This window comes from Agelaius tricolor, unplaced genomic scaffold (genome assembly GCF_023055355.1).
Source record: "Agelaius tricolor isolate 1412-34295 unplaced genomic scaffold, bAgeTri1.0.p SCAF_3, whole genome shotgun sequence".
Taxonomy (NCBI): domain Eukaryota; kingdom Metazoa; phylum Chordata; class Aves; order Passeriformes; family Icteridae; genus Agelaius; species Agelaius tricolor.
The window spans coordinates 53,019,727-53,047,257 of NW_027269263.1; the positions used below are offsets into that span (position 1 = coordinate 53,019,727).

A 27,531-nucleotide genomic window follows, 5' to 3' on the forward strand; every position below is an offset into this window, starting at 1 on the left:
CCTAAAGTTGCAACTATAAATGACATAATAAAATCATTCCTTTCTTAAGCAATTATATCTTATGATCTAACAACAAAACATGAAAGGAGAACTACTGGATATAGTATTATATTATGAAAGAGACAGCTAAGAAACTATCTTACAGAATAAGAAAAACAGTGAAAGAAAAATGCAAAAATAGAATGTGCATGATGTTCTATATTTAGCTTTGTGGGTTGCCTCTGAAATCTCCTTTTGAGCTGTCTTTGATAATCACTGGTAAGACCAAATTCTGAGGCAACAGTAGGGTGTTCTCCATAATATTTTTATCTGAGGACTTAAACCAGCCAGTATTCAAAGCTAATCCATATTTATTATAGTTCTATACATAAGCATACTTTTTTTTTACTTCTTTTAATGGAGAGTAGATCAAAACATATAATTCTACATCATTATTTTCAACATGTCTCCAATTTCATTTTTAATATTAATGCTTGCTAAAAGCCCTGCAAGGCAGACCTCTCTTGACTCTCCCACTGTTAACATACCAGAGAATTGCATTTGTCTCAAAATATTATTTCAAAGTGAAACATTTTCATACCTCCCTGTATGTGAGCAGTTTTCCAGCTACATGCTATCAGTGCATCTGCAGTGAATCATACAGAATATCATTTTAAAGAGAGAAGAAATACTGGACATGTGATGTACATTCAGATACTGTATTCCAATTATAGCATCAGTGCTTTCTTCAACAGCATTAAATATCACACAGGAGCAGTCACATTAGCCTCCCAGTGGCATAAGACCTTTGAGGCTTGCTTGCTGCATTTTTTTAATGTCTTAAAGAAAAAAAGTAGAGGAAAAAAGAATGCCATTTCACTGCTGATTCTGTAATCACATGCAGAATATAACAGCACCATGCCCTTAACATTCAACTGACTATCAAGTTAAAAGAAAAAGTGAAATTTCCAATGAAAAAAATGAAATTGTAATATCTCTACTAGTAGTCAGGTATTTTCCTTTGGCTGAATTTCAATGCTATTGCCATTGTTAGTTGGGACAACATGAAAATTTTCTCTATAGAGTTTTTATGGTTTCTTGGGGTTTTTTTGTGAGACACAATTCTTATATTGGCAGACACTGATTGAATAGATTTTTACTTCTTACCATCAACACATGCTGGCCTTGCTCTTGTTGTACCGGCAATCTGTCCTTTTTTACATGCACAGCGAGCTGTTTGTCGGGCTATAGTCCTTCGGGGCTGACTGCTGTCTCTGTCCAAAGTAACAATCTCACATGTACCTGCAGCCAGTTGACCTGGAAAAAAAACCAGCAACAGGTACCAGAGTCACTGAATGCACTACAGGAAATTATTACAGCCAAATAGAGCCACGGCCCTAAGTCACAGCAGACACTCCACAACAAATGGGCAGCCAGCCAATGGATATAATAAAACTGAGATGACATACAATTTTTCTTTGTGGTGGACATATGAAAACTCTGCACACTGGTTCTGTCAGAAAATAATTATTGTTCCACAAAAGCCAGAGAGTTGAGGTTACACAGGTTACTTTTACTTATGTTGGCTAAGTAAAGGAAGAAACTTTCACGGCAAAGGAATTTAAATGGTATGCTCTTTCCATACTTTCAGAAAAGAAATTATAAAGCATATAGGAAAAAAAAAACTTCCCCAAATTTCCATGAATACAATCAAGTCCTAACTGCTTTGTGTTTTGCTTTTAGAAGGAAAAAGCCTTTCAAAGCATGCCCACATTTGACAAACTGTCAGTCCTCTGGCTCTTGCTTCATCAGAACTGAAAGGTAATTAATTCTCTTATTTACTCATATTTGATGTAGCTGTTATTTTCTTTTTTTTCTTTTACTAAATTTACTATGTAACTGTCAAAAGTCTTAAATGACACCACACCCTTAGCTCAGTAATTACTTCCTTTTAATTGACTTGTCCAAATTTGTCCTTTTAATTGACTTGACCAATATAGGTAGCTTTTCCTAAGTACTACAGAAATTCACACCACCTAATTCTGAATAGGTGGACTATTCTATGAGAAACAAAAAAAAATTCCAAAGAATTATTTTATGAATAACATTAGTTTGAAGTTAATGTTATACTTTTAAAGCAATGCACTTCCTCTGTTACAACCAATATTAGGCTAGTAGAATACCAAAATATTACCTTTTACAGGCAGGAAAGATACATTCTTGAATGTCAATGTGTAGAAAGACCAAAAAAAAAAAAAATTCCCGACTACTACTTTGCATTACATACAACTTCTGGGCTTTATAGTGCAGTAGTAAACATGTGCAACACCATCTGCAAATCACGAGCTTTCCATGTTTTAGTTTTTATTAAAAAAAAGAAAAATTTCATATTGTTTTTAGAAAAAAATGCAGTTTAAATAATAGTCACAGTAAATCATTTTGTGCTGTAGAAATAAAAAGAGAAAAAACCAAAAATTCTATAATAACATCAAAACTAAAAGAATAAAACCAAATCAACCTGAAATATATATGAATGGCCTTTAAGTCAAAAGGTGCAATGATATTTTTCTATACTCCTTTTTTTTTTTTCATTCAGAATACAAGTTTATCCAGTCTATTCTTCTCAGAAGCAGTTAAAATGCTTGTTGTGTGGAACAGCAAAATATCGCAGACTGTCACCAGCATTGTGTCTCATTCACTGCTAAGGCACCTAAATTTTATGTTTCTGTGACTCTTACAGTGCAGTGAATTACAAAATGACAAAACATAAGATCTCAAAGATGGGTATGAAACAAGGTACTACAAATTCTTGCAAATATATGACTTATGTAAGTAATATACATTAGGCATTTATAAACACGTATATTATATTCACAATAGTGAACATTATCACCCCAGTGTTTAAGGGCTGCTGGCAACTAGACTCATGAGCTATGGTCAGTCCTGTGTTTCTACCCTTTTCCACTCAGTCTGTTAATAAAAACATCTTACGAGAAACATATTAATTAGAGGACTTCACTCTGTTATATGCTGCTTTTTTCTTTATTCATTCAAAAATATTGGATTAGATGCAAAGGTTTAGCAAGAAAGATAGTGGCACAAAATTTTCTAGTAAAAGACAAGGGAGATCCTGCTACACTCAAACATGTTGAACTGAAAAAAAGGAAAAAAAAAAAACCCAACAAATCATTTGCCTTGGTGCTAACATATTTCATTCTGGGTTGTAGGAGATGTATTGCTCCTAAGGAATATAGCTGTCTTGGTAGATCATGTGAAAAAAAAAGATAATCAGAATTGTATTTAGATCCTGATGCCTTAGGCCACAAAAAAGTGGAAGCATAAGTAAGACATGTAAGTGTACAGCTTTCCATATTCTCAACTATCCATGAGTCTATTTCTTTCATTAAAAGCTATGATAAATCATACAACCTAGATGAATAATTGTATAAAATCTCATTTCAGAGGAAAGGAACCAGACTTACAGCACAGTGAAGGCAAATAACAACTATAATCAGAGAATAAAAACAATGAAGCTCTATGTCAAGATAATTTGTGAAGGCAATGAGTTTTCCAGGGACTGCAAGCTATGAGTATCAATAAGAACAGCTAATGGCATTTTCTGCTTTTGGACCTGTAGAATTTTAGTTTTGCTTTGGTTTTCAGAAATGATAATTTCTTCCAGACATAGTAACCTAATTTTCTTTATGAATTTTGAAAACTAGGATACCTACACAAGAGTAATTGCTATACAATTTTGTCTGTTGCTTTTCTTTTTTCTAGAGCAGAAGAAAATTGTAAGCTGTTGTAGAGGTACAGGAGCTCTTACATACATGACATAAATATTTCCTCCCGATTGTGTCACAGGCTGCAAAGATTGCAAGCATATTAAGCACTGCAGCAGAGAGTACATCCAGTGTCACTTGGCTTTAGATGGCTGTAAAGCATGAAATGTATTAGTTAAGGTTATGGAAGGCCATCTCCAGAGAGAGAGAGTCATCCTGGTGTAAAACATGCCCTCTCTGTCTTTCATTAGGTAGAATGGTAAGTCTACGGGAGTACACTTAGATGATGTGTGCTACATTGGCTTTTTAGCAATTTAATCTAGAAATATAAGGTACAAAGTAATGGAACTAAATGAATATGCTTCTTGCAAGTACTGAATTGCAAAAATTAGGATGCCTTTCATTTTCAGGGAAGTTAACACAGTGACCTCTTTCAGAGATGTTAATGAAAAAAGGCCCTTCATCGGTGAGCCTCTGAACATGCTCCACTTCACTCCTAAAGCCAGAGAAGAAATCTCAAGGCAGCAATGGCTGGAGTTTCACTGGAGCTTTTCCAGTTGAGAGATTAAGAGCCACAGTCCATGAACAGTCATAAAGGCTCCACACTTCCATTATATTTTCTTTATGTATTTGCAACACACAAAGCAACTCACCGCCCTCCAACCTAAACAAAATAATCTCGGTGGAAAAAAAATACAAGCATCATTAAAGAATAGAGTCATACTAGCTTTGTCCAAAAGTTTTCTTCCAAGAAAATTTTGGGTTTACTGTTTTATGAACCAAATATGAAGATTATTTCAGAAGTACCATAAAACTTGAGCTTTCCAAGTTAATTAGTAGATATTTCTTTGTTACTGCTACTGTTATTAAATATACATATGTAAATATGTTAAATATATCTTTTATAATTTTAATCCAAGAATTAAGACCTCACTGGCAATTTATTTGATTTTGTGTTGTCACCATCTGATTACTAAATAAAGTTTCAGTTCTTTAATGCTGCTTTATAGTGTAGCACTGCATTCTTAAAATGCCAGTAGGTCTCTCCCCACTCTGTCCCACCACAAACACAAATGCTTCTATACGGAATTATTTCAGAAAAAGGGAAAAACACAGGATTCTGAATTAAAAATGCCAGTCAAAGTAAACAAAAATTTAAAAAAATTCACAACTTGCTAAAATTCTAAGTAAAAAGGACTGAGCTCTTGGCTTGTATCTTGAAATTGTTTACAGTAACTGCTGTATACATCACTTTTTTTAGTTTTTTTTTCTAAATGAAATCCATTTGTGATCAGTCCTCAGACTATTCTTTGTGAGATTTTCATGGAAGTGTGGGAATCATGAGTATAGCCATATGTATTTAGCAAATGTGCAGGAAATATCTCAAGGTAAAAAGAGCATATTTTGCTCTTTTTATAGGATTTGCATTCTTGAAATAAAATAATTTGTTATTGAAAAGCTTAAGAACAGAGGGCATTTTTCATGTTTACCACTAAGACTCTTCTGTAAACTAAATGTCATTGTTGAAAGAACAAAGATTTTGAAAGATCTGTATTTTCTGCAATAGTTAAAAGCCTTAAATAGTAGATATATTTGCATTACATGGAGGGTACTTGGATAATATTTTAATTTTCTGTGGCTAAAAATTATTTCTTTAACTAATTATCAACATTAACTACAGAAATTAAGTTACAGATTTTTTTTTTAATTTATGCTTATTGTAAAGCTGAAGGCTTTACCTTTAATTCATTTAAAGAAACAAAATCAAATTATGAATTAATGGATCTGTAGGTACAGTGAAAGTAAGTCTTGATCTATATATACAGATTTTTCCAGGAGTTTAGATTTCATGCTCATCCAGAAAACCTACTTGTGATTTGTACATGCAGGCTTATATTATAGTTTCAGTGAACAATTTTTCCATGCATCACCAATTTGATGCCTAGCAACACAAGCTCTTTTAGTTCAAAATGCATTAAGTTAGATGGTATTAAAATTCTTGGCTGGATTCAGATATGCTTTTGTCAGTGAACACAATGCAGGAGTTGTTTCAAAATCAGATCATAGGAATACATTCAGTAATTTTCTATTACAGTATTGAAGTCTTTCTGACAACAGAGCCATGCCAAACCCTGAGCAGAGCTGAGGATCAACAATTCCTACTAAAATAAGGGGGAACTGAAGTACTTAGTGTCACTCATTATCTGCAGTTTGACATTAACCTGAGTAAAAAATATTTAAATATAATTCAATTTAAAATATAAAAAGCATATGTTTAAGTGGAACTCAATTTTTGTCATATATTCTTCCTCAAAGAAAATATCCTGAAAGAAGATCTCTTACACTGAACATGATCCAATTCCACACAGTCCAATTACTTTTTCTTTTTAAACTGTCGTCCATAATGAGGGAGATTATGGCAAGGAATTGGTTTTCCTCAAAGAACCAAACTCATGTTTAAGCTGCAATAGTAGAATCTATGAAAATCCAACTAGCATTAAATAAGGCAGGTTCTACGATGCTTCTGGGGGAAAAAAAAGTATTTAAAATAAAGTAATAAAGTAAATAAGAGCAGAATTGTCTTAGTCAGTATGGGGAAAAGTTTTATTTTTTCAAATTAATCAGCACCATTCAAGAATAACTATCAAATAAGAATATTGTTTCCATTGTTAACTTACGTGATACAAAGGCATTTTAATTTTTTAATAGATTATGTTTAGGAAATAAGCTTTTTCCCTTTCGTCTTTTCAAAGTCAGTGACATTAAAAGCATTTCTTACCAAGATGTTTCATATACCATTTTGGATCTTATATTCATTTCATTGAAACAAATTTTTTGTCTGTTTAAGTAACAAGGCGACACAAAACAATTCTTCGTGCGAGTAGAATTAGACAACCTGTTTAAAACAGTCTTTACCAGCTTTTCTTGAGGGTATGATTATATTGTCAGTGGAAGACAAGACTGATGAAACAAAAAACTAATTAATTTAGATAATCCTTATCTATTGGTGTAACCCACAGGTGCCCAGTAGAGTAAAAAAGCAGTACAGTCTTTCCAGAAGATTCCTTACATTTGCTTCATTACAGGTTCAGAGCTTTACTTGATGAGAGTCAACATTACAATGTGATCTTTGTAGCCTCGAATCTTAAAAGAAGTGATTTTGAATTTTAGTGGTATTAAAGAAGAAGATGTGTCTTAAAAAGTGTGGCTTGAGTGCCCATTTTATGAAGAAAAAAAATCACTGTAGAACTTAATTGGTAAAATTTATGAATAATGAGAAAAATATGATTAATGCCTTCTCCTTTAAATACTTAGTTTAAATATTTTTCAGAGTTCCACTGCAATGAAACAGTATATTATGTCCCCCTAGTAATTACTAATCTTACTGCAATTTTCAGACTACCACTTAGCCATCTCAAGCACATAAACAGCACAGACATTAGGAAAACAGTTTTCAGCTCCTCCATTCTGAAATAAGCAGTAAATTTTAATTAAGATAGATCCTAGTCTTCTAAGTAGTTGCACAGGAAAGAAAGTCAAGTCTGTGGAGATTCAAGATACATTCAGGGCCCATTTTGAGATTTCATTTTTTTCCAGATAAGAGTAATGCCCTAACTTATTGCACCTGATACTGCTATTTCATGTAATTGCTAAATGTTTTGTTGTATAATTAAGAATAATTTCCCCTCTATCTGACTATTAAAAACACAAGAGAAAGAAAAATAAATGTAAAACCCAACTGCAGTAAAAACAAACTGCAATATTTCAGATTCCAAATGGGATTCTCAATCAGAATTGGTACACAAAGGGGAATTCCAGACCAGGAAAAGATCAAAAAGTCAAGGATGTATGAATAAATATAGAAACAAGTCATTTTTACATAGGAACCTAGTTCTAACCAATTTTTCCTCCTTTATTACTTTAAAACATATTTCATACTTCATATGTAGAAATGACAAGGTGTTTGAGTCCTTTTTCTTTAGCTAATTTCTGCCTCTGTGTAAGTCAGTGTGAACTGCAAATCTCAGCTCCACAGAGCTGCTCCAAGGAGGACCTGCAGCTCAAAGAGGTTAGTTAATTGCTTCTGGAGGCCCCAATTGGTTACAGAAAGGAAATAACTGCAGGAATCCAGGACTGAACAAAGCTTTGCTTATTTGCATAAGCCAGGAAGTGGCTGTTATTCTATTAATTTCCTAAAAATATTAAAAGATGTTTAAAAAAAGATGGAAGAAAAGGAGAGGGGAAAAAAAAGGCAAAAGAAAATTAAAATGAAAAAGAAAATTAAAACAAAAAAAAAAAGAAATAGTAAAAAAGAAAAAATCCTTCTATGTCTTTACCAGCCTCTACATGTAAAATAAACCTAGTCTGTTTATAAAACCAACATAATAGCCATAGGGGAAAAAATGTTATTGGAGGGATGCTGATATTTCTCTTGAGAAAGACAGGGATAAAAAGCACAGGTTTGTCTAAAAAGCTACTGACATTTGTTGGAGCCAGAAGCTGTATGTCAGGAAGGAACAAGTCTGTTGTGTTAGCAAAATATGTCACTGCAGGGAGCATGAAATCAGCTTGAAAGAACATGCAGATAAAGTCATATATCAGAAGTAGATATAATGTAGCTGCTCAGGTAAACAGTGTTTTTAACTTCTCAGGCTTTCCTTTGCACTATCAAACCGTTATCCTAAGATTACCTGATTGCTAGTCTAGAAGGATTTGAAACTACTTACAAATGAACAGCCTTTAAAAACTCATCATACAAGTAGCCATCCTGCTTGTATCAAGGTATGCACTGCAATATTCTGAGTTCAGAAGGTGAGCAGGTTTTGGGTAAAATTTGGTCCAGTAAGGGCCATGCAGGAAAGAACTAACATACTGAAATTTTGTTTTCTTGAATCCTGTTGATATGTCTCAGTCCTTAAACTGCAAAAACAATAACCCCAAAGTCTAATTAACATCCACCAGGAACTAAGTTATATCCTAAGCAAAAAGAACTGTGTCATTATTCCGTGCCTGTAGCAGGTTTCAAAACCTGAAGGCCAAAGCAAGCAGCTGAAGACAACAACTACCTAACACTATCCAGCCTTGTTAACATGCCATATGCTAACTCATACCTATGTATGAATAAAAAACTCAGATTATGAAAATTTTCTGTCATTTTTGCAGGACAACTATTATCACAGTACATAACCTACTCTCCTGTTAAGTAGGTCTAAATGATTTCTTTAAAATAAGGCTGTTTATTTTCACTACTGCCTGTAACATTACTCTTCCCTTTTCGCAAAAGACAACGACAAAAAAACCCTAAAACATTTTCTTTCTAGTAATGGCACTGAAATGCAGTTGTTTTTTTGGTAATCTAGATGGCAGGCTTACCCTGAAGTCGCTACATAGCAGACAAAATGTTCTAGTAGCTAAGGCAATTATTTTGCCATCTTTTTTGTTCATGGAAAAGGTCCATAAACATTCTCCATTTAAAATAAAGTCTCTCAAGACATGGTTATACTGCACTTGCTGTGAACATATAAGTACAACAGCTCACACATAACCACAGGGAAATATAAACTTATCTTAGGAACACAGCAAAAGTATACACTGGAAAAAAACAAAAAGAAAAAAAAAGGAAGCTGTCCTAGAAGGAAACAAATCTCAACAATTTTTAATGTCTTACTATACCTGAGAAGAAGTAGTCCCACTGAAAATATATGACATTAATTAGAAGTATTATGGATGAATCCAAATCAGTCTCATGCTGGGAATCTTGAGAAGACAAAGGATTCTCAAGCCCAAAGCTCAACAGGCAGAATTTGCATCTCTTGTAGTGTGTCTGCAGTGATCATAAAGGAAGTTTATGGTGCATGTGTTCAACTAATCTGGATGCAAGCATGAGTGCTCAGTTCAAGCACATCATCAGGACCAGAGCAGTACAGCTAGTCCCTGCTGTGTCTGATGTTTCTTCTTGCTTTGCCCTCCCTGTTGTCACTGCTCCCAGCAGAGCAGTTCCTCCACGTGTACAGCAGGGCACAAGGGAGGCCCTCATTCCGGGGCTCTGCTGAGCCCATGGCTACATTCAGCACACAAGCCCCACTACTGCAGGTTCAGCACCAAGGTAAGAGTTAGAAAGACAGATATAGTATGCAAAAGAATTATGTCCTTTCTGTTAAGCTAATACAAAACTTCAGCTCCAACCAGAAGGAGTGAACTTTAGACCAGGCTTCTTAACTGATTAATTTGAGTGATGGCTTTCATTTTAAAAGTTTGGGAGCAGGGTTTTACACAAGTGTGACAGAGAAGCATGAGTATGCTGGCTATTATTCTCAGATGTTCTGCAGACTTGGAGGAGTGATTTTCTATCTGGGCCAGCTTCACTGCTGCATTTTCCATTTTTATCTGTTTTGCTCAAAATGACTTATGAAACAGGTGCATGCTGAAATGAAAAGTTTTCATGGATAAAATCCATGATTTTTATATCCTTATTTCTAGTCCTCCAAGAATATAACCATTTATGGGATAAGATTCTCTTCTGCACAACTCAGAGGAGGGTGTCAGAAAAAGAGTTTTTAAGTTGCTCATGTATCCAAGGCTACCCAAAGAGAGAACAGTTAACGAGGACGACTGTCATCCCACCCACCTTTACCAATCAGTAAAGAGCTCAAGATTAGAGACATACACAATATCTCCTCCTGTGTCCCACTAACCAGGAACAATACCTTCCATTTACACACCTAAGTGTTCAACCGTTGCACACTCACAACTCCATTATTTCAACTCTACAACATATGGAGGGGCTTCTGCTAAAGAAAGTACGTAACGTGTGTTCACACTAGTTGTAGAATTAATCTCAAATTACTGAAAACCCGAAAATATCTTAACTGTACAAATTCATTTTCTTCTGGACTTAGTGCCTGCAAAATAAACACAAACAAATCTATCAACAGAAGCAAAAATTATATGGCATGATATATGCTCATATTATAGAAAGCAATGTCACAAAGATTTTATACACTGATGACCTTTTAAAAACTTTAAATGAACATTTATTATTATTATTATTCCCTCTAAAGCAAGGTTCATCTTTTTATGTACTGCTTATCAGTTTTACTAGCTAGTAAAAAGTTAAATTATGCCATCAATTTCCCAATGAATGCCTAATAAATAATACTTCCTTAGTTCAAGGTCCTTAATAAAAAGGAATAAAAATGAGGCCTGACACCATTTTGCTCAGCATTTTGATGAACTAAATTTGCTATTACTCATGGTGTATCATCATGAAATATGTTTTCTAAGATGTAGAATAGACTGTAGTTAAGTTTTCTAAACACAAGCAAACTTGCATAAATTTACACACATATACACATACAGATATTCTTCACAGAAGGGCGTGTTGAAGATCATGCATTGAAGGCATTGCTTCTGATATTGACCATAAGATGTAAGCTATTTTCCATGATTCCTCACACAATACTGTTATACTAAGAACACAGAGTGGATCATTAAGCCTGCTCTTTATTGTACCATAATCAATGGTGCAATATCTTTACTTTAAAATATACAACTCTAAGTCCAACCCAGAGAAAAAAATTCATAGCAGAAACTACCTGTGTAAGACTTCCCACTTATTTCAAAGGGAATGCAAAAATAAAAAAAAAGCCAGGTCTGCGTCTGGTGTTGGCTATACTTTGCATTGTTTGTTCCCATCTACCTGCTAGAACTTTAACACCACAGTGCTGACTGTAAACCATGTTTCAGTGTTCTGAGTGTGCCTGGTAGATGACACTAAATTTTCCTCTTAAATTTGAGATGAGGTGCATCAGAAACCATTATAAACTATATTCTATCTTTCATCAGCTAAGACTTTAAAAAGAAAAGCTAAGATGTGAGATTGGATCAACTCCGTGGGTCACACTGAAGTAAGTAGCACTGACCAGAATTTTCTGGAGCAGAGGACAAAAAGAAGACTCTCAAGGTAAAGAGCACTGAGTGTAACTAAATGATGCTCCTCAAACAGAGGAAAAGCTGAAGGAAAACTGCTAACATAATGGAGAAGCATTAGCATTTTTTGCCTTCCTATTGGTGAATATATTTCAGTTTAGATCAGTGGTACTGATATTGTGCTCCTGTGGTAATGGTACATAAGCAGGAGAAAGTATAAAACTCATAGAGAGGAGAATGATCCCACAGGGATGAGTAACACAGCAGTAAAGCAAGATTTATTGAATGAATGTTTGCACTCACCAGATGTAATAAAACTTGAATGATATCAAGCAACTAATGTACATATATGAGATATACATAGTCAGGTTGATCACTTATGGCCTGCCCTTCTTATTTTAATTTTCCCAATGGCAATATAGAAACCTGAATGAAAACTGAGGATAAGCTGATAGGAACAAGAACAGAAAAGCTAGCAATAATATTTCATTAAAAAAGGGTTTCTGAAAGGCCATATAACCTTTTGTCTAAATGCCTCAAATCCAAAATGTATTAGGTTCAAACAAAATAAAGTTATTTTGATTAGGTATAGGTAATCAGAATTTATACAGCAACAGCTAAAGAGAGAGTGATTATGACACTAAGACAAATCCAATCATTCAGATCAAAGATTGGGCAGACTATCTCGACAGAAAATAGGCCAACACAAGTATGTATTACCTAAGGGGCAAGTAAGTGTAGTGAACTGAATGATTAATCACAGCTGTAACTATGCATCACATTATTTGTGTGTATGTTGATGCATAAACATGGATATTTTGGTCTGATATGAGGTGGACAACAGCAGAGGGACACAGTAATTTTGTAATAAGGAGAACATCACAACCCCATTGCAAGAGAAACATGAGCCTATTTATATACAGAAAGCAGTGACTGTGGTTTTTATCATTGAACTTAAGGAATGTATTAGACAATGATTACATAGTCTTGGTTCTAAACAGGTATGGTAATCAAAAGATTAGGATTCAGTTTCTGAGGTTGTCATATATCTTCTGTACTAGCTAACCATTTTGCTCTGGTTAACAGGATTATAGAGCACTGTTTGCAGTGAAACTACACCACCATCAAACTCACAGTAGCCCAGAGTTGAAGCCATAAAGATGTGGTATTAATCAAAATTCAGGTTTTCTAATCTGCTAAACCCTAATGAATTAAAGAACAATCCTTCCCTAGTCTTAAGTGAAAACAGTAGTGCATTTTCTGTACAACATGAATCTTTTCACAATGACTAATCCCATTCCCAATAAAATCAATGGAAGTTTTACCACTAACTACATGGACAAAAAAAGAACTGGCAGCATAAAAGTCTCCACACTCCCAGCACCAGTCCTTTAGCAAATTGGTGTTACATCTTAAATAACTGTCATTCTAACCAAGGACATATGTCAAATGAATTCTTAAGCCAACTGAAAGCTCTATTGTAAGAACTATTCACTTTGTATGACTTTGTATGTACCACAACTCATGGCAGCAGGTTAGAAGGTGCCCTGAGATCGGGAGGCAGTGGTACATGTAAAACCAGAGGCACACTCGTTCAGTGTTGCACTTGGCTGTGCACTGTATGACAACTCCAATTTTTTTAGAGTCTATTTTTTTCTCCTCTTTGTACTAGATACCTTCCAGGCACCCGTTCCAAACTAAGACATTCTATGATTAAATGATTATAACAATATCCCAGAATACTCTAGCATACACTGCGGGTATAAACGAGTACACACAGTATCTACACTCCTGTATGCATAGCTGTTGACATTTTAGTCTTGAAAACACCTTAGATACACCATATCTATTCTAGCAATTTCAAGTAGACAGTTTCTATTTGCTACTGCTTCCCAATTTCAGATATTCGTATCAATTTTCTGTAACACAACTTCCCTGTTGATATGAGATAAGCGTATTCCAAAGTTATTACATTTAATACCTGCTTTCTGGTATCTTCAATCAAATGAAGCTGGTCAGTGTTGGAGAAGCAAACACAGTAATAGATCCAAAGACTTAATAAGGGTAAAGTTTTTTCTGAAAATGTAAAATCCTTAAAGAGAATACAGAACTACATGTATCAATGATCTAAATATTGTATATATGTAGTATCTGTACGTATAATGCAGAATATAAATTGTGGATACCTAGAAATTGTAGCAGTTTTTTCCATACTCAAAAAATTTAGAGATGTACAGATGCAGATTTAGTCTGTCCAGATGCCTCTGTAGAACCTTCCTACCCCCCCAGGAAACAGATACTTCCACTCAGCTTGGTGTCATCTGTGAATTTACACTTGATCCCATCATCCAGATGATCAGTAAAGGTACTGAACAGTGCTAGGCCCAACACTGATCCCTGGGAGACATCACTAGTGATAAGATGCCAATGGGATGCAACGCCATTCACCACCACTTTCTGGGACCAGCCATCCAGACAGTTAGGGGTACCTGTGGTAAAGGGGGTACCTGTGGGCCACCAGCTTTTCCAGAATGCCATGGAAAATGGCACTTAATGGTTCCCTTTTCCGCTTCCCGCTAATTAGCTTTTTCACCAAGCCTAGCAGTAAAGACAAAAATAAAAGTCAAGACTGGATTTGTTGCTTAACCCTTCACATAAACTTATGCACTGTCAGGCAAATGTTATAAAACCTAGGCACCATTTCTCCTCTCTTTTAAACATTACATAACTGATATCTCGTATCCTCTCCTACACAGAGAGAGTCTCATAATGCTTGCTGAGATTTTATACATTCTTACACACATAAAATTCATGGCTATACACACAAAAACAGGTGCATATCCCACCCTATCCTGTCGTGGGATAAGCCATGTCTCAAGTTCTTTTGCCTCCCTCATATTAGAAAATCCACTGATAATAGTTACTGCATGATCAGTATGCAACTGAAAAAAAAAAAAAAAGAAACAGTAAAAAAGAGAAAACCCTCAAGCTGTCTAGGCAACCAATCCTTTCCACATTGCGACAACTTTCAAGTAAAGAGACTTTCCTGGAGTTGGTGAAAAATTAGAATCTTTGCCAAAGCCCCTTGGTGACAAAGGAAACGGATTTTGATATTTAATCCCTTAACACAAAATAGAATCAGCAACACATAAAAGAAAACAAATATATTTAATAATCTGATCAATTTTACCTTCTATTTTTCCAGTGATGGGGCTGTATCCAGTGACAGTGCAAACATTTTAGTTTGCAAAATACAAGAACCACAATAGAAGAGTGTAATTAGCACTGGAAAGACATTCTTGAGGAAGTACTTTGATTTCAAAAGACTGTTGTAGTGATTGTCACCTCTGCTGTGCTTGAATTCTCTCTTGATGTGCATAAAGTGTGAATGCAGAACACATTATTATGAAACTCACTCGTCCTTGCATTTGTGTGCTCATTGCTTTGCCATCTTGTGGTAACCAAAAATAGAAACCAACAGAGCAGCATATAATTCACACTAGAATAATGCTGCTGTATTTTTTAATGAATTCTTCAGTGCACTTGCTGGAAATCTACAACTCAAACCATGTTCTGCATTTTGTCATTTATTTAACAAATGTGCAGTCATTTTCCTTTTAAGATTGAGATCACTGGAAAATAAAAACTCTTGTCTAAACATTAAAAATAAGCACAAACATTAAATGATTCAATGCTGCATGAATGACTTCCAAAGAACTTTCCAAAATACACTATGAGATCTTTTGTCTAAAGCAAATAAAGTGATTCTATTTTCTTAGCACATATAAAAGCTATACCTGTATAAAAATTGTCCAACTACAGGACAGTTTACTGTGTTATACAGAAAATTGGATGCGGACCTCATAAACTAGTGAATAATTATTTATGGAACAAAGTAATTTGCTGGCTTTAGTTTGGGGTTTCCCTTTTAAATTATCATAGGATAAAGCATTTACCCCTTCTAACCTTAACTTTTAAAAGAAGTAGCACATTTTTGAGTTAGCAGTCCCAAGGGAGAGAAGATGAGCCCTTCTGTTGCTAAGCAAGAGTTTGCCAGTTATTTCAAGCTTTAGCTGAGTACAAGCAATAATCACTACTGCCTGAAATATATTGGAATGAAAGTACATGGGACCATTCATGACACTTCATCAGCATGCAGGAGGCAAACAGAGTGACTGCAGTGATTGAATACAGGCTCAGAACTACTGGCTTTAATCTCCATCTCATTCATTCAGCCTTTACTTTTGGCACAGCTGTATGATAAACATTCTGACATTTCTTCCTTGCCCACCCTCCCTTGGAATCCCATGATTGCTGTGTGTATGTTTGTTATGTATTTAAGATCACCAGGTTTGTTGTTTTTTCTTTCTTTGTGGTTTTGGTTCCACCCCCTTCTTCCCCACCCTCCCCTCACACCCCCCCCCCCCCCCAAAAAAAAAAAAAAGCCAACAAATGCCTGGGTATGGGAAAGGTATAACTGGCTTATAATGGCATTATATAGAACTCTAACATTACTGATGCTAAAAAATTCTGATGTTAAAGACAATACAGTTTGTTACTCCATAATGGGGCTTTTGTTTGGTTTCTTTTCTGCTTGTTTGGTTTTTTTAAATTTTTTGCTGTACATCACTTATCTTGACAAGAAGAGCACATATGCAGTTCCATATCTCCAGTTCCTTAAATCTGCCTCAGCTTTGCAGCCACTGGGTTCAAAGGGCCATGAACACCTTAAGGCCTAATTGGTACCATAAACAACCTACAGTAAAATAATGAGTTATACATAAACCCAGTAAGCACAAGCAACTGGGTAGCAACTATTAGAGTGGAGTAACACTGGTGTCAAAAAACAACCTCTATTTTATATTACTCCTTCCTCATATTAAAGTACCTAAGAGTTTTGGGAAAATCTGCCTAGTCTACTAATAGAAGTTGGGCTGACTTCTGCTCAGTATGCCAGACTCCTTGAATCCACAAATCTGCTACATGAAACTACCTGTTTTTCACTTATTTTGTACTGACATTGATGCTGTATGATCACTACAATAGCTCTAATTAAATAAAAAAGATAATCTTATGACAAACAAAACACTATAAAGAACCTATTTAATACTCTCCACTCTGATATGGGAAAGTATTTGCAGTTTTGCTGACTGAAGGCATGTGGCCATTCCTTAATGTCCAGAGGTAAGTGGGATAGAGCTCTGCAGAAGACTGGCAATACAGTGCCTGTTATTGATATGAAGATGCCTTTTCTCTTACTGAGTAGTCAACATAATGAAAATGAAGAGAAAAAAATCACCTACACCCTTTTCAGGCAATATGCAACACCATCTCACTCAACTAAGTAAAAAGAGCAATTGATACACTGCATTGAAATCTGGGGACAGCAACCAGAGCAATGAGAGAAGGAGATAGATGAACTTTGCAGGTTCCCAGAGAGATGCAGAAATATCCTTAGAATAGCTAAAATAAATACTTTAAGGAAAATATTTTTTTCATCAACTACAATGCCATCTAAAGACACAGGACCTAAAATCAGTCTCCATAAGACAAGGCAAATTCTGTGCTGGTCTTCAGTAGCAGGAAACAATCCAGCACCTTCCTCCTAAGCATTTTTACCATACTTTTAAGGATCAGGTTTCATTAACTATTCACTTCAATCAGGAAAAAACACAAACCCTTGAATATGAAGGAAAAAAAATGGCCCATCACTTGAGACATGAAAATCTTCTAAGCAGCAACAACAAAGGAACACAACACACAGTGAGGCAGACTAATCTCACTGCCTCTATGTTTATGGAAAAGGATGACTACATCTACACTGCAGTGCAAATACATTGAGATGTCAGCCAAAGACTGATACCAGTATATTTCTTGCTGTGACTGTTCTATCTTTCCTGAAAACAACCGTTCACTAGCAGCAGTTGGTTAGCAATATTTAATTATTTGACTATACCAGCTCACATTATGATTTTTTATTATTTATTTAAAAACAGAATATCATTGGTACAAAACCACCACAAGTTCCAGAGTCCTCTTCAAAATGTTCATACTGGCTGCTTAATTCAAACAATTTCTTCTTAATTAAAAACAACAGGTTTCCTGACAAGAAGTTTAATGTACTACCAAAAGGAAACAAAACCAAACAAATAAAAAGCAAACAAAAGCAGAAAAAATAAACCAAAATTGTTAATAGGGTGCACAATCTGATTTATGACAACTATGAAAAAAAAAAACAAAACCAAACATTCTTTTCTCATGAGACCTATGTCTCCTAAAGAAACCATTCTATCAATTGTTCTTATTTTTAACGTAGAAGTTATTCAGGATATATTTTAACTGGTGGGCTAACAGACTAAACAGACCATAGAAAAGGAAAGCTGACAAGTGATTGCAGGCAACATAGTACCTTACTGGAATTATAAATTATGGATATCATAGGAGATATCATCAGTGCATTGTGACCTGCTTAAAAAAAAAATTAAAAATAAAATCCTATGCTTTCAATTACAGTGTAGATCTTACTTTTAGCACCATCAGGCAAAAAAGCCTGCTCTTTCTTTTTTTTTCATCTTACTTCTTTTCCTCATTAAATGTAGGGCAAGAGCAACCTTGCTTCCCAATGTCAGGATTTATGAATTCCCATTCACAGTGTCCAAAGATTTGCAAGACAACCATCCTGACCTTGGTTAAAAAGGAAATCACTCTGAATGAGTTTAATGAGGATTTGAAGAAATGTCCTTGGAGGTGTAGCTTGAATGAAAATGTAATAATGTCTACATTTTGCCTTGTACCTTACTGAGGAAGCAAGAAACAAATTTTATTCAGTGTTTTGCACTTGCTACTCTCAATCCCACTGAAGCTGCTTAAACAAAGCTAATAGAAATTGGCTCAATGAGGCATCATTCCTTTCATCTGCAGTACTTAGTTCTATTTTTTATGCTGACTTCAGAAATTATGTATTAAGAGAACAGTAAGTTAGTATCACTGTGGGTAAACTTATCAGACTTTAGAGTTAGCTGATGATTGTTGGTAACTGAAATGTTTCTTTTGATTTTAGCTGAGAAGTTTTTGTGGTTTTTTACTGCTCTTCTGTTAAGGGTTTTTTTTAATGTTTTAGGAAGATGGTGTGTTTTTCTAAAACACACATCACTGCTCCACTGAAATTTAGACACCTATTCTGCCTTTAAAATAAACTAACTCATCAACAAAAACATTTCCCCCCATTTTAATACACTTCAGGCAAGTGATCTTATTTGTCATGTTCTCTTTTTGGATGTCAAGAGCCATAAATGACATCAGTCTGAATTTCAACTAGTATTGCACAGACACATCAATATCAGTGATGCAAGAGATGTTTGCAATAAACTTGTGTTGCTGACTCTTAATTAGCTGTACAAAGCTAAGGAACTAATTTGTGTAAGATACAGCACAAAGACACATGCTTATCAGAGAACAATCAAATCAGATGTCTTATAATGAGCTTTGGTGAATAAGAACTCAGAGACCAGAATGTTCCACAGTATTGCTTGGGAACACAGCAGGGTCTTTCCACTGACTTCAGAAAGAATTGTAAAACCCAGTATGATACTACTGTCTGCTCATGTAAACTAGTCCAAATTCAGTGTTGAGAGATTCACACCTCCAACACAAATGGTTTAGTTTAATTTTAACAGATCCTTCTATGGTACTAATTTACATGTCCCCATAAACAGAGTTTGAAAAGATCACCAAAATGGTGGAATTTGAATGTGATCTTGTTCTGCAACTGTTTGGACTACTCTCTACTGCTCCAGTGCCTGACCAGAAGAGAAAAAATAAAACTTCCACCTCTGTGTAATAAGCCAGAAAATAAAAATCTGTATCAGTCAAATGCTAACCTATATTCTGCAGGTATAAGTTTGAAGACCACATGCTAGGAGAAAAACTTTTAAGCGGAAGCTGCTGCCAACCTTAGCTGGAATAACCTGTGTTCTTTAGACTTCACAGCTTGTCTCTTGAAAGTTCTCTGGCAACATGTGCTTTTTCACATTTGTCATCTAAATCACAGATCCAAATGTAAAATATAACATTAAGGAACAGTAAGTGCATTTGCGACACTCCTTGGAGAAATCAGGTACACATAAGGCAATGATTATATTACATGGAAATATAAGCAGCCCCTAATGTGATTTTGTTACACTAATTTAATTAAGAAATATCAGTTGTCCTTCCTAACATCAGCACACACCACTGATACTCTGCTTTTCAGAAAACTTTGCTGTCCCCAGGTAACAATGAAACAAGATACATGACAGTTTGGCATGATAGTTCAAACCACATACCGTTACCCTACTTATTCACAATGCTCTACAAGTGCAGACAAAGAAGTACGAAAACTGACTCCTCAAATTGTGTGTTCCACTGATTGTGAAATGCAAAGTAAGAAATGTATTTACCTTTCATCTGTGACACTGAAACAGCTCTACTGAAGAACTTAAACCAGAAATTTCCAGACTGTTCGGACTAATTTCTCACTGTACTCTACAAAATTCTCTGCAAAAACCCAGTACACATAAAGTGTAGGCCTACCACAAAAAGTTCATTCAGAATATGGGTCAGGTTTTGAAGATTTTGATATAAAATCAGGCAATCCCCTTGCCATGAAATAATAATACAGAACATTTTATTGCTGAGTTATTAAATCTGGTGCTCAGTTTCAGAAATTAGCTGATGATGAGGAAATTCCTTAGGCAAAGGACTGATGATGTGGCAACATTTACACCCACCCCATGTAGGAAAAAATATGCAAAATACATAGTATGATGCCTTATACAACAAATTTCTCATCAGAGTGAGATAGCCCATATGAGTTTTGCACTTCCTAAATGCTGTCCAGGATCACTTCATCCTAGCAAACAAAAATACTATTAAAAAAAAAATTGTGCTATGGAATGACAGCCTTTAAAACTGCCAATATCATCAATGAACAGTTCTTCCATCAACAAAAACTATCCCAAATACTTTTCAGAAACAAGAAGCACTAAAATGAAATAAAATTTAGCAAAATGCCTGAAAGGCATTGCAGCTGCAAATCCAGCTACTTGCTTGCCATAAAACCATATGCTAGTATGCATCTCACTGAGTACTGCTCTCCAAATTTATTCAAAAGTCACATAGAGTACAAATCTTACAAATATTTTACTGTTTTATGAGACATAAGGCATATAAAATTTCACATCAGTCACCTTTTTTGTGTGTTTTTTTATTTTTTTTCCCCAACAGCAATTTAATAATATATATATATTAGCCATTCTTACATAAAAAATATATTTCAAATCTATCCTAAATGGGGCTAATCCCACCACTACTATCCTTCAAAGGGTTTTATAGAATGAAGCTTTAAATCAAGAACTCAGAAGAAATCTTGATCTTCTATTTATTATGTTATGACAAATTCAGTTACTATTATCTTAAAAAAAAGATTCTCAACAATAAGATCATTTAGCAGCAGGTAACTGATTACCCTAGTCTTGTTTTCTGGGCAATACACTAGACAAGAATATATTGAAAACTTTATCTTTCTTCATGTTACTTAAAGATTTCCAACCAATTTTGAGGAAATTTTGACCAATTCTGTCTGGTGTTAGTGTCACTTCACTAAAAAAAAAAATACAAAACTAAAAATCCTATCCTTTGAGGGAAAGGTTTAATTCATCTGAAAATATGCGTGTGCTTCAGTATTAATCCTATCTTTGTAAAGATATGGTTTATGTTTTCTTGATCTTCTTTAATACTTGTTGCATTTATACGTCAGTCAATTTTGACTAACAAAAACAGTACTTTAAAAATTCTACTGAACTGAAAATAAATCTTTCCAGCAGCATTGAATAGTCATTTTGGTTTATAACTCTGATTCAAAAATGCACGATTACAGTCTTTGGATAGAATGCAGCTATCACTTTTGGCAATTTTTTTTCCGACTTGTTATTACTTTTCTCTGGTAAATTTAGTGTATGGGTTCTGAAGGCCTCTAGTGCATTTATTTTGAGCTCCTACTCCCTAATTTGTCTTGAGCAAATTTCCTTTTCTTACTTTTCTATCACATAAATCCATTTCCTAGGACAATTATGTTCAGATTCAATTTTTAGCGTTTTTGTATATGCAAGTAATTTATCTTGAACATTTTCAAATAATGGAATCGTATTTTCGTAAACATGTATCATTTAATTACATTCTAAAGATTACTTTGGGGTTTAACTGTTATAATGCATAGCCTAGGCAAACAAAACAGTGAAATGAAACATTTTGACCACAAATATACATTAATTAAACACTGGTTTGAGAAGTAAGAGAATCTGCATTTCTATACAGTTACCTATATAGGTTTGTACAGCAAGTAACTGAGGCAATGCTCAGGAAAAGGGGTTGTGAATAAAAAATAAATAGAGACATTGATTCATACAGAAATGCCCTGTATTTTAACAGCTTTGTTTAAGAATTTTGAAATTTAAGGTTATTGCTGAACATGAGTTTATTTCAGTGGGAAACATGCCTTTGGGCTAGTAAGTGTTCTGAGGACTGCCATTTCAATCTGTCCATCTTAAGCTGAAAACAAAGGGGAAAAAACATCAACCCAACAACAAGGCAAGAAAAGTTGTCTTCAGTTCAAAAATGTAAAGAATTTCAGACTCCTCCCCCAGCTGCATCAGCTTGTAAAAAGATACTACAGTTTCATAATTCAACTAAGAGCCAGTCTACACTATATTTTACATAATTCTGGGGCTTTATTGTTAATTGTATGAGAGAAATCACTATGGTGAAATACAAACTTTTCTTTGTCAGAATAAAGTACTGTATCTACACATAGTGGTTCACAAAATAAACAAATAATATTTGTAAATATGAATGCTATATGTATACCCCTGATATTGTAAGTTACTTAAAGATTCAGAAGTATTCTGTTTGCTCTTTAATACACAAAATTCAATACATGCTTTATATGTTATGGGAGCAATTAAAGGGATTTATGTGGAAGAGAACAATCTTGCCCTTGTCACTTGCTTTTAAATAATCTATTTTGAAAGAAATAAATTACTTAAGACACAATGTTAAATTGTGAACCAAAGCATAATTAATCTGTATCCTGACTCTGCTTAGATGTAGGAAGGAATAAGAATTGTTTAAACACATATTCTGCACTGATTCAGCTTACATGGCCTACAGAGAAACAGAGAGAGCACATCTTTGAGATATCAAAGTACTTTATAACAGCATTACAAGAGCTCTACTGACACCCATGATTAGATGGAGCATATGCTGACCTCTTTCAGTTAACATCATTCCATTCTGCTAGTACACACGAGATGAGACAAAATAAAGCAGCCCAGAGGGCCTTTTCTAACTTGGAAGGAACATATATATATATATATATTCAGTTGATTTCTCATCATAATCCTGCAACAAAGCAAAATAAAAGTAAGTCACTCTGTAATTCCTGCTTCAAAAAATTTTTTAATATTTTTTGTGTAGAGTTCATGTGGCTTCAGAAGTCACACATCTCCACCTCTCCACAGTACTGGTTATGAATCAGAACTCTATCCTGGTCTTAGGTTTGAAACATCCAAGCAAAAAGAGGAAAAATTATGAATTTGCAGTCAGATAAATTCCTGAGGAAGGAGACTGCTACAGTGATGTGATCCTTCTTCCTCCCATGCTGCTCCTACTCAGTGTAGTAGTCCCCACAAAACACCATACATTTGAAAAAATCTTAGGATTCAAAGTTGAATAAGGACTGAAAAAGGTCTCCTACAAAAGCAGCCCCACACCAGGTAGGTGCATTTGTTGCAAGCTTAGTGGATTTCAGAACTAAGCTCTAGGTGGCAACTAGATGTGCAGACTCCATATGCTAGGGATGGAGGCATCTGAAGAAAATAAGACAGCTATGTTAATCTAAGGTGGCTCCAGTTCAGCAGACAAACTGCTTCCCACATGCTTAGCTATCCAGTAAGACAATCTGTTAAAACAGCTGATTTCTAGCTCACTTTGTTGTCATATGGACAAACACGGATTCTTCCTGAAAGGCCTCATCCTGGCAATATAAAAAGAGACAGCTTGCCTGGAAAAGTGTAAGAAGAACTAGTATATACACTGGGGCAAAGATAGGAAGCCTTGGCTTAAATAAAATCCAGTGTCTTAAAAAATAAAGGGTGTTTTCTGAGAATAACATATCACAGAAAAATGAAGAGGAGGAGGCTGTAAATGTGTATATACACCATATTGAATTATAAAGACTCAACTGCAGAAATCCAGAATTTTCCCCCCTCTTTTGGTTGAAAGGAATATCCTTAAGGAAAGATGACAGAGGCTAAAGTTTTTGAAGGCTCAAAGCACTGACCCATCTCAAATCTAACAATTAGTTAAGGTACTGACTGTGTATACTGGAGGAACAAATACTAGTTTCTCCAATTGCAGATTCACAATAATGTTTTGGAGGATGCCTGAAGCTGGTCTGGATCTTTTAATTTCCTTTTGGTACTCCAGTCAAAAGCAGGGACTTCAAGATGTGCCTCCTCCTTCTTCACCTGTCCTTTATGTTCCTGTTTGTAGGAGCTCACAGAGTTTACAGTTACTTAATTGTGTTTACAAACTCCTGATTTAGTTGTATGGTGACTGAAATCTGGCTGCAGTTTGTACTGAGTCACACCACCAAAAAGAAGTTCATGTTATTTTTCTCTCTGTAGGGCAGGCAGCAAAATATGCATTTTGTCTACATTATTTGTAGCTGAACTCCTTTCTACACAGGGACAGAAAGCCTGACACATCTCATTAGCGTGAGCTTCAAGACAGTGACGTATATACTGAACTTCAAGGTCAACTGCAGCCTCCAATCTCTGAGATCACTGAAGTGAAATACCCATCCAAGGAAGGCAGAATTAATCACTACTAACTTTAAAAAAAGTAAGTGGAACTGATGCCACTATGTGCCACCCATAGGGAAATCTTGCAGAGTTCTTCACTACCCCATCTGTACTGGCGACCAGGAGGGAGCAGGATGCCCACCCATTTGAACAGTGATTTGGGGAGCATTTTCCCCTATTAGCGTGTTCTTGGAGACACTACTTACCCAAAGGCTTCTTGTAAGATCTAGGAACTGAAGCAGAACTTAACTAATTACTAAATTTCATCACAGTTGTTTGCATGTTTTCTCAGTAGATATTCTCGGAATCTGTACTGTCCAAAATTTAAATCCAACCTAAATGGTGGGATTTGATTGAATCACACCAGTCTCTAAGGCAGAATAAGCAATTACTGTGAGTACAGTTTGAGGAACAGTGGAAGAAATGGTAGATTAAGTCTGTATTACTAGTACTTTACAATCTGCACAATCTTAATGAGGTAGTTGAAAAGAACTGAGGATGTGGTATGCACTTTCATTTCCACTAATGGCTAAAAAACACTACTTTATAGGACTTCAAATGTAGGTTCTCTGGATATTTCAGAGGGAAAAGAAAGTCTTCTATGCTCACCAAGAAAAAACCTTTTAAGCTGCGTTTTCCACAATGTTTCCACTGGATACTGCTATATCAACAAGTCTCATTGTCATCAAGCAACTATTTATTACTAATAAATATATTTTTTCAACATTTTACATCTATAGATCATCCTAACAACCCCTGCTGTTAAGCAAATAACCCAAAACACTTTCATGATTACACTTCTGTTCAATTCTTGTCACCACAGATTGATGTCTTACTGATAATTCTAAAAATGTCACTGAAACTGGCTTTTCTACAGCTATATAAAATGACATTTTTGTTTAAATTTCCTGTCACCATAATAATTTTTCAGTTATGATTCACTGAAAATGCAGGACATTTTCTGGCTAGGAATTAGTCACATTAAAGACTGGCAAACTCTGTAGACTGATGGTAGCTGCATAGACTTTGAGCTGTACTGCTATTTCCCATGGGATAAAAACCAATGAAAATACTATCTATAAAAAAATTCCCATCTTATCTTAAAACAAGATTTGAAAAATAACATGTGTTTGTTATATCTGTGCTCCTTTGTCTTATGTCAAGTACAGAATTGGATACAATTTGGCAACTATGCCATAGGTTGAAAGTATGAACATCTAAAGTAACACAGAAAAAATAACAATAATACAATGCTTTAAATACAGTATAATGCTACAAAAATAGTATAATGCTAAAAAGATTCATTGTTTAAGATCACTAATAAAATTTATGCTATAATTTCATGATACAGGCAGTGGAGGCATCTTCCCTGGGGAGATTTAAAAGGAGAAAATATGTGGTGGGAAGTGAACTGAAAAATCTAGTAACTTTCATCTTTAATTTCTGCAGGGTATGATCTACTTTCAGTTACCCTGGTGTAAATGCCAAAAAAAGAAACCAGAATTGCAAATTCAGATCTTTCCTCAGTTCTTCAGTACACCTCTTATAATAAGGACACGTCAAGTGATAAAAGACTGGATATTCCTAATTTGGGACACTGTTTGTCCCGCTAGCCACTCTGCAGAAAGCAGACCCTTAAGGACCACTAAATATACTTACTACACTGTAAGTGAAGCAATATAAAGGACTATGATTCAAACAAGAATAGATTTCTAAAATACGAACAAAATGATAGAAAGTTACATTCAAACTTAATTTTCCTGAATTTTCTTCAATCTGAGGAGCATCATTCTCTAAAAGTGATTTTGAAACCCATGAAATGGGTTATTAAAAATAAATAGTAACTAAAAAATATTTTGGCAGTTAATAGGAGGCGGGCATCCTCTTCTAAGCCAACAGAAAAGCCAAGAAGTAAAGGAACATACAGACAGAGGTTTGGAGGAATCTGCGTTTCACAGCTGAGGAAAATAATCTCCACTAGATTCTAAAAAAAATCTATGAAACAAAACCAAACACCAAATCCCCCTCCCCCCAAAAAAACCCAAGGAAAAAAACCAAATTGATTGTGAAAACACATTCAGAATATGTATGTCCTACAGCTGATGTTCCATTTCACCGTTTCCATACACACCTCTTCACCCACAGTAATATCTATCAGATGTGCACATGATGGCACTGTTCACAACATTTCATATCTTGTCCAGCATGATGTCATCACTGGTGAGACAAGAACTGCACCATCACTCCCATCTTTTTACATGCTAAGAAAATGTGGTATTAAAGAACCTTGGGCAGCCTGAAAATCTCTGCAGCAGAGATCCAAAGGCACAACAGTGGGTCTGATTTTGTCACTGTTGGGTTCTGTCTTTAAAATGCTGGGACAGAAACTCCTTACACTCTGAGGGATACTACATAATCACAGAAAATGTAGTGATCACATCCTGGAATCAAGATGAGCAGTAGGACACCCAGGTAAAGACAAAAAAATATAAAATGGACAGATAGGGTAACTTGTGAACGTTTGCTTCAGCCCTTCATGTACTTTTAAGTATCTGCGTTTCAGCACTCCTCTCAAGAGGTTGTGTGTGTCTGTGCATGTAATTATGGTATAAAACTGATGATATCAAGACCAGATAGAATTAATAACCTTTACTAATTTTACAGTACAAATAGCAATGTAAATATAATTCAGCTTCAAAATTTATGTCTGATGGTGTCCTGCAAGCCCATCCATTAATTCAAGGAGTGAGTTTATTAATTTTTCTAACAGCTTGGAAAGCATAGGCATGTGTGCTAAGGCTGGCAGATCAATCCAATTCACTTTGCATCACTTTCCCTTCAACATGCTACAATATTGTTGCATCTCTGAAACATAAAGCTATATTTGAAATTATGCTCTGAACTTAAATGGTGGAGAAATTAAGCCCTGTAAATTAAACCCT

At 35.1% G+C, this 27,531-nt stretch overlaps 1 protein-coding gene across 16 annotated transcripts in view; it reads right to left on the minus strand.

The window, feature by feature from the left end:
- TAFA5 (TAFA chemokine like family member 5) overlaps positions 1-27,531 on the minus strand; it is a 502,678-nt gene that overhangs the window by 277,443 nt on the left and 197,704 nt on the right. For all 16 annotated transcript variants that reach the window (XR_011678679.1, XR_011678683.1, XR_011678682.1 and 13 more), the window contains one exon: positions 1,147-1,296. Coding sequence is in view for 9 of the 16 variants with exons in the window: in XM_071423849.1 (XP_071279950.1) it covers positions 1,147-1,296 (150 nt within the window). In the remaining 7 variants the exon portion in view is untranslated. The remainder of the gene's footprint in view (positions 1-1,146; positions 1,297-27,531) is intronic.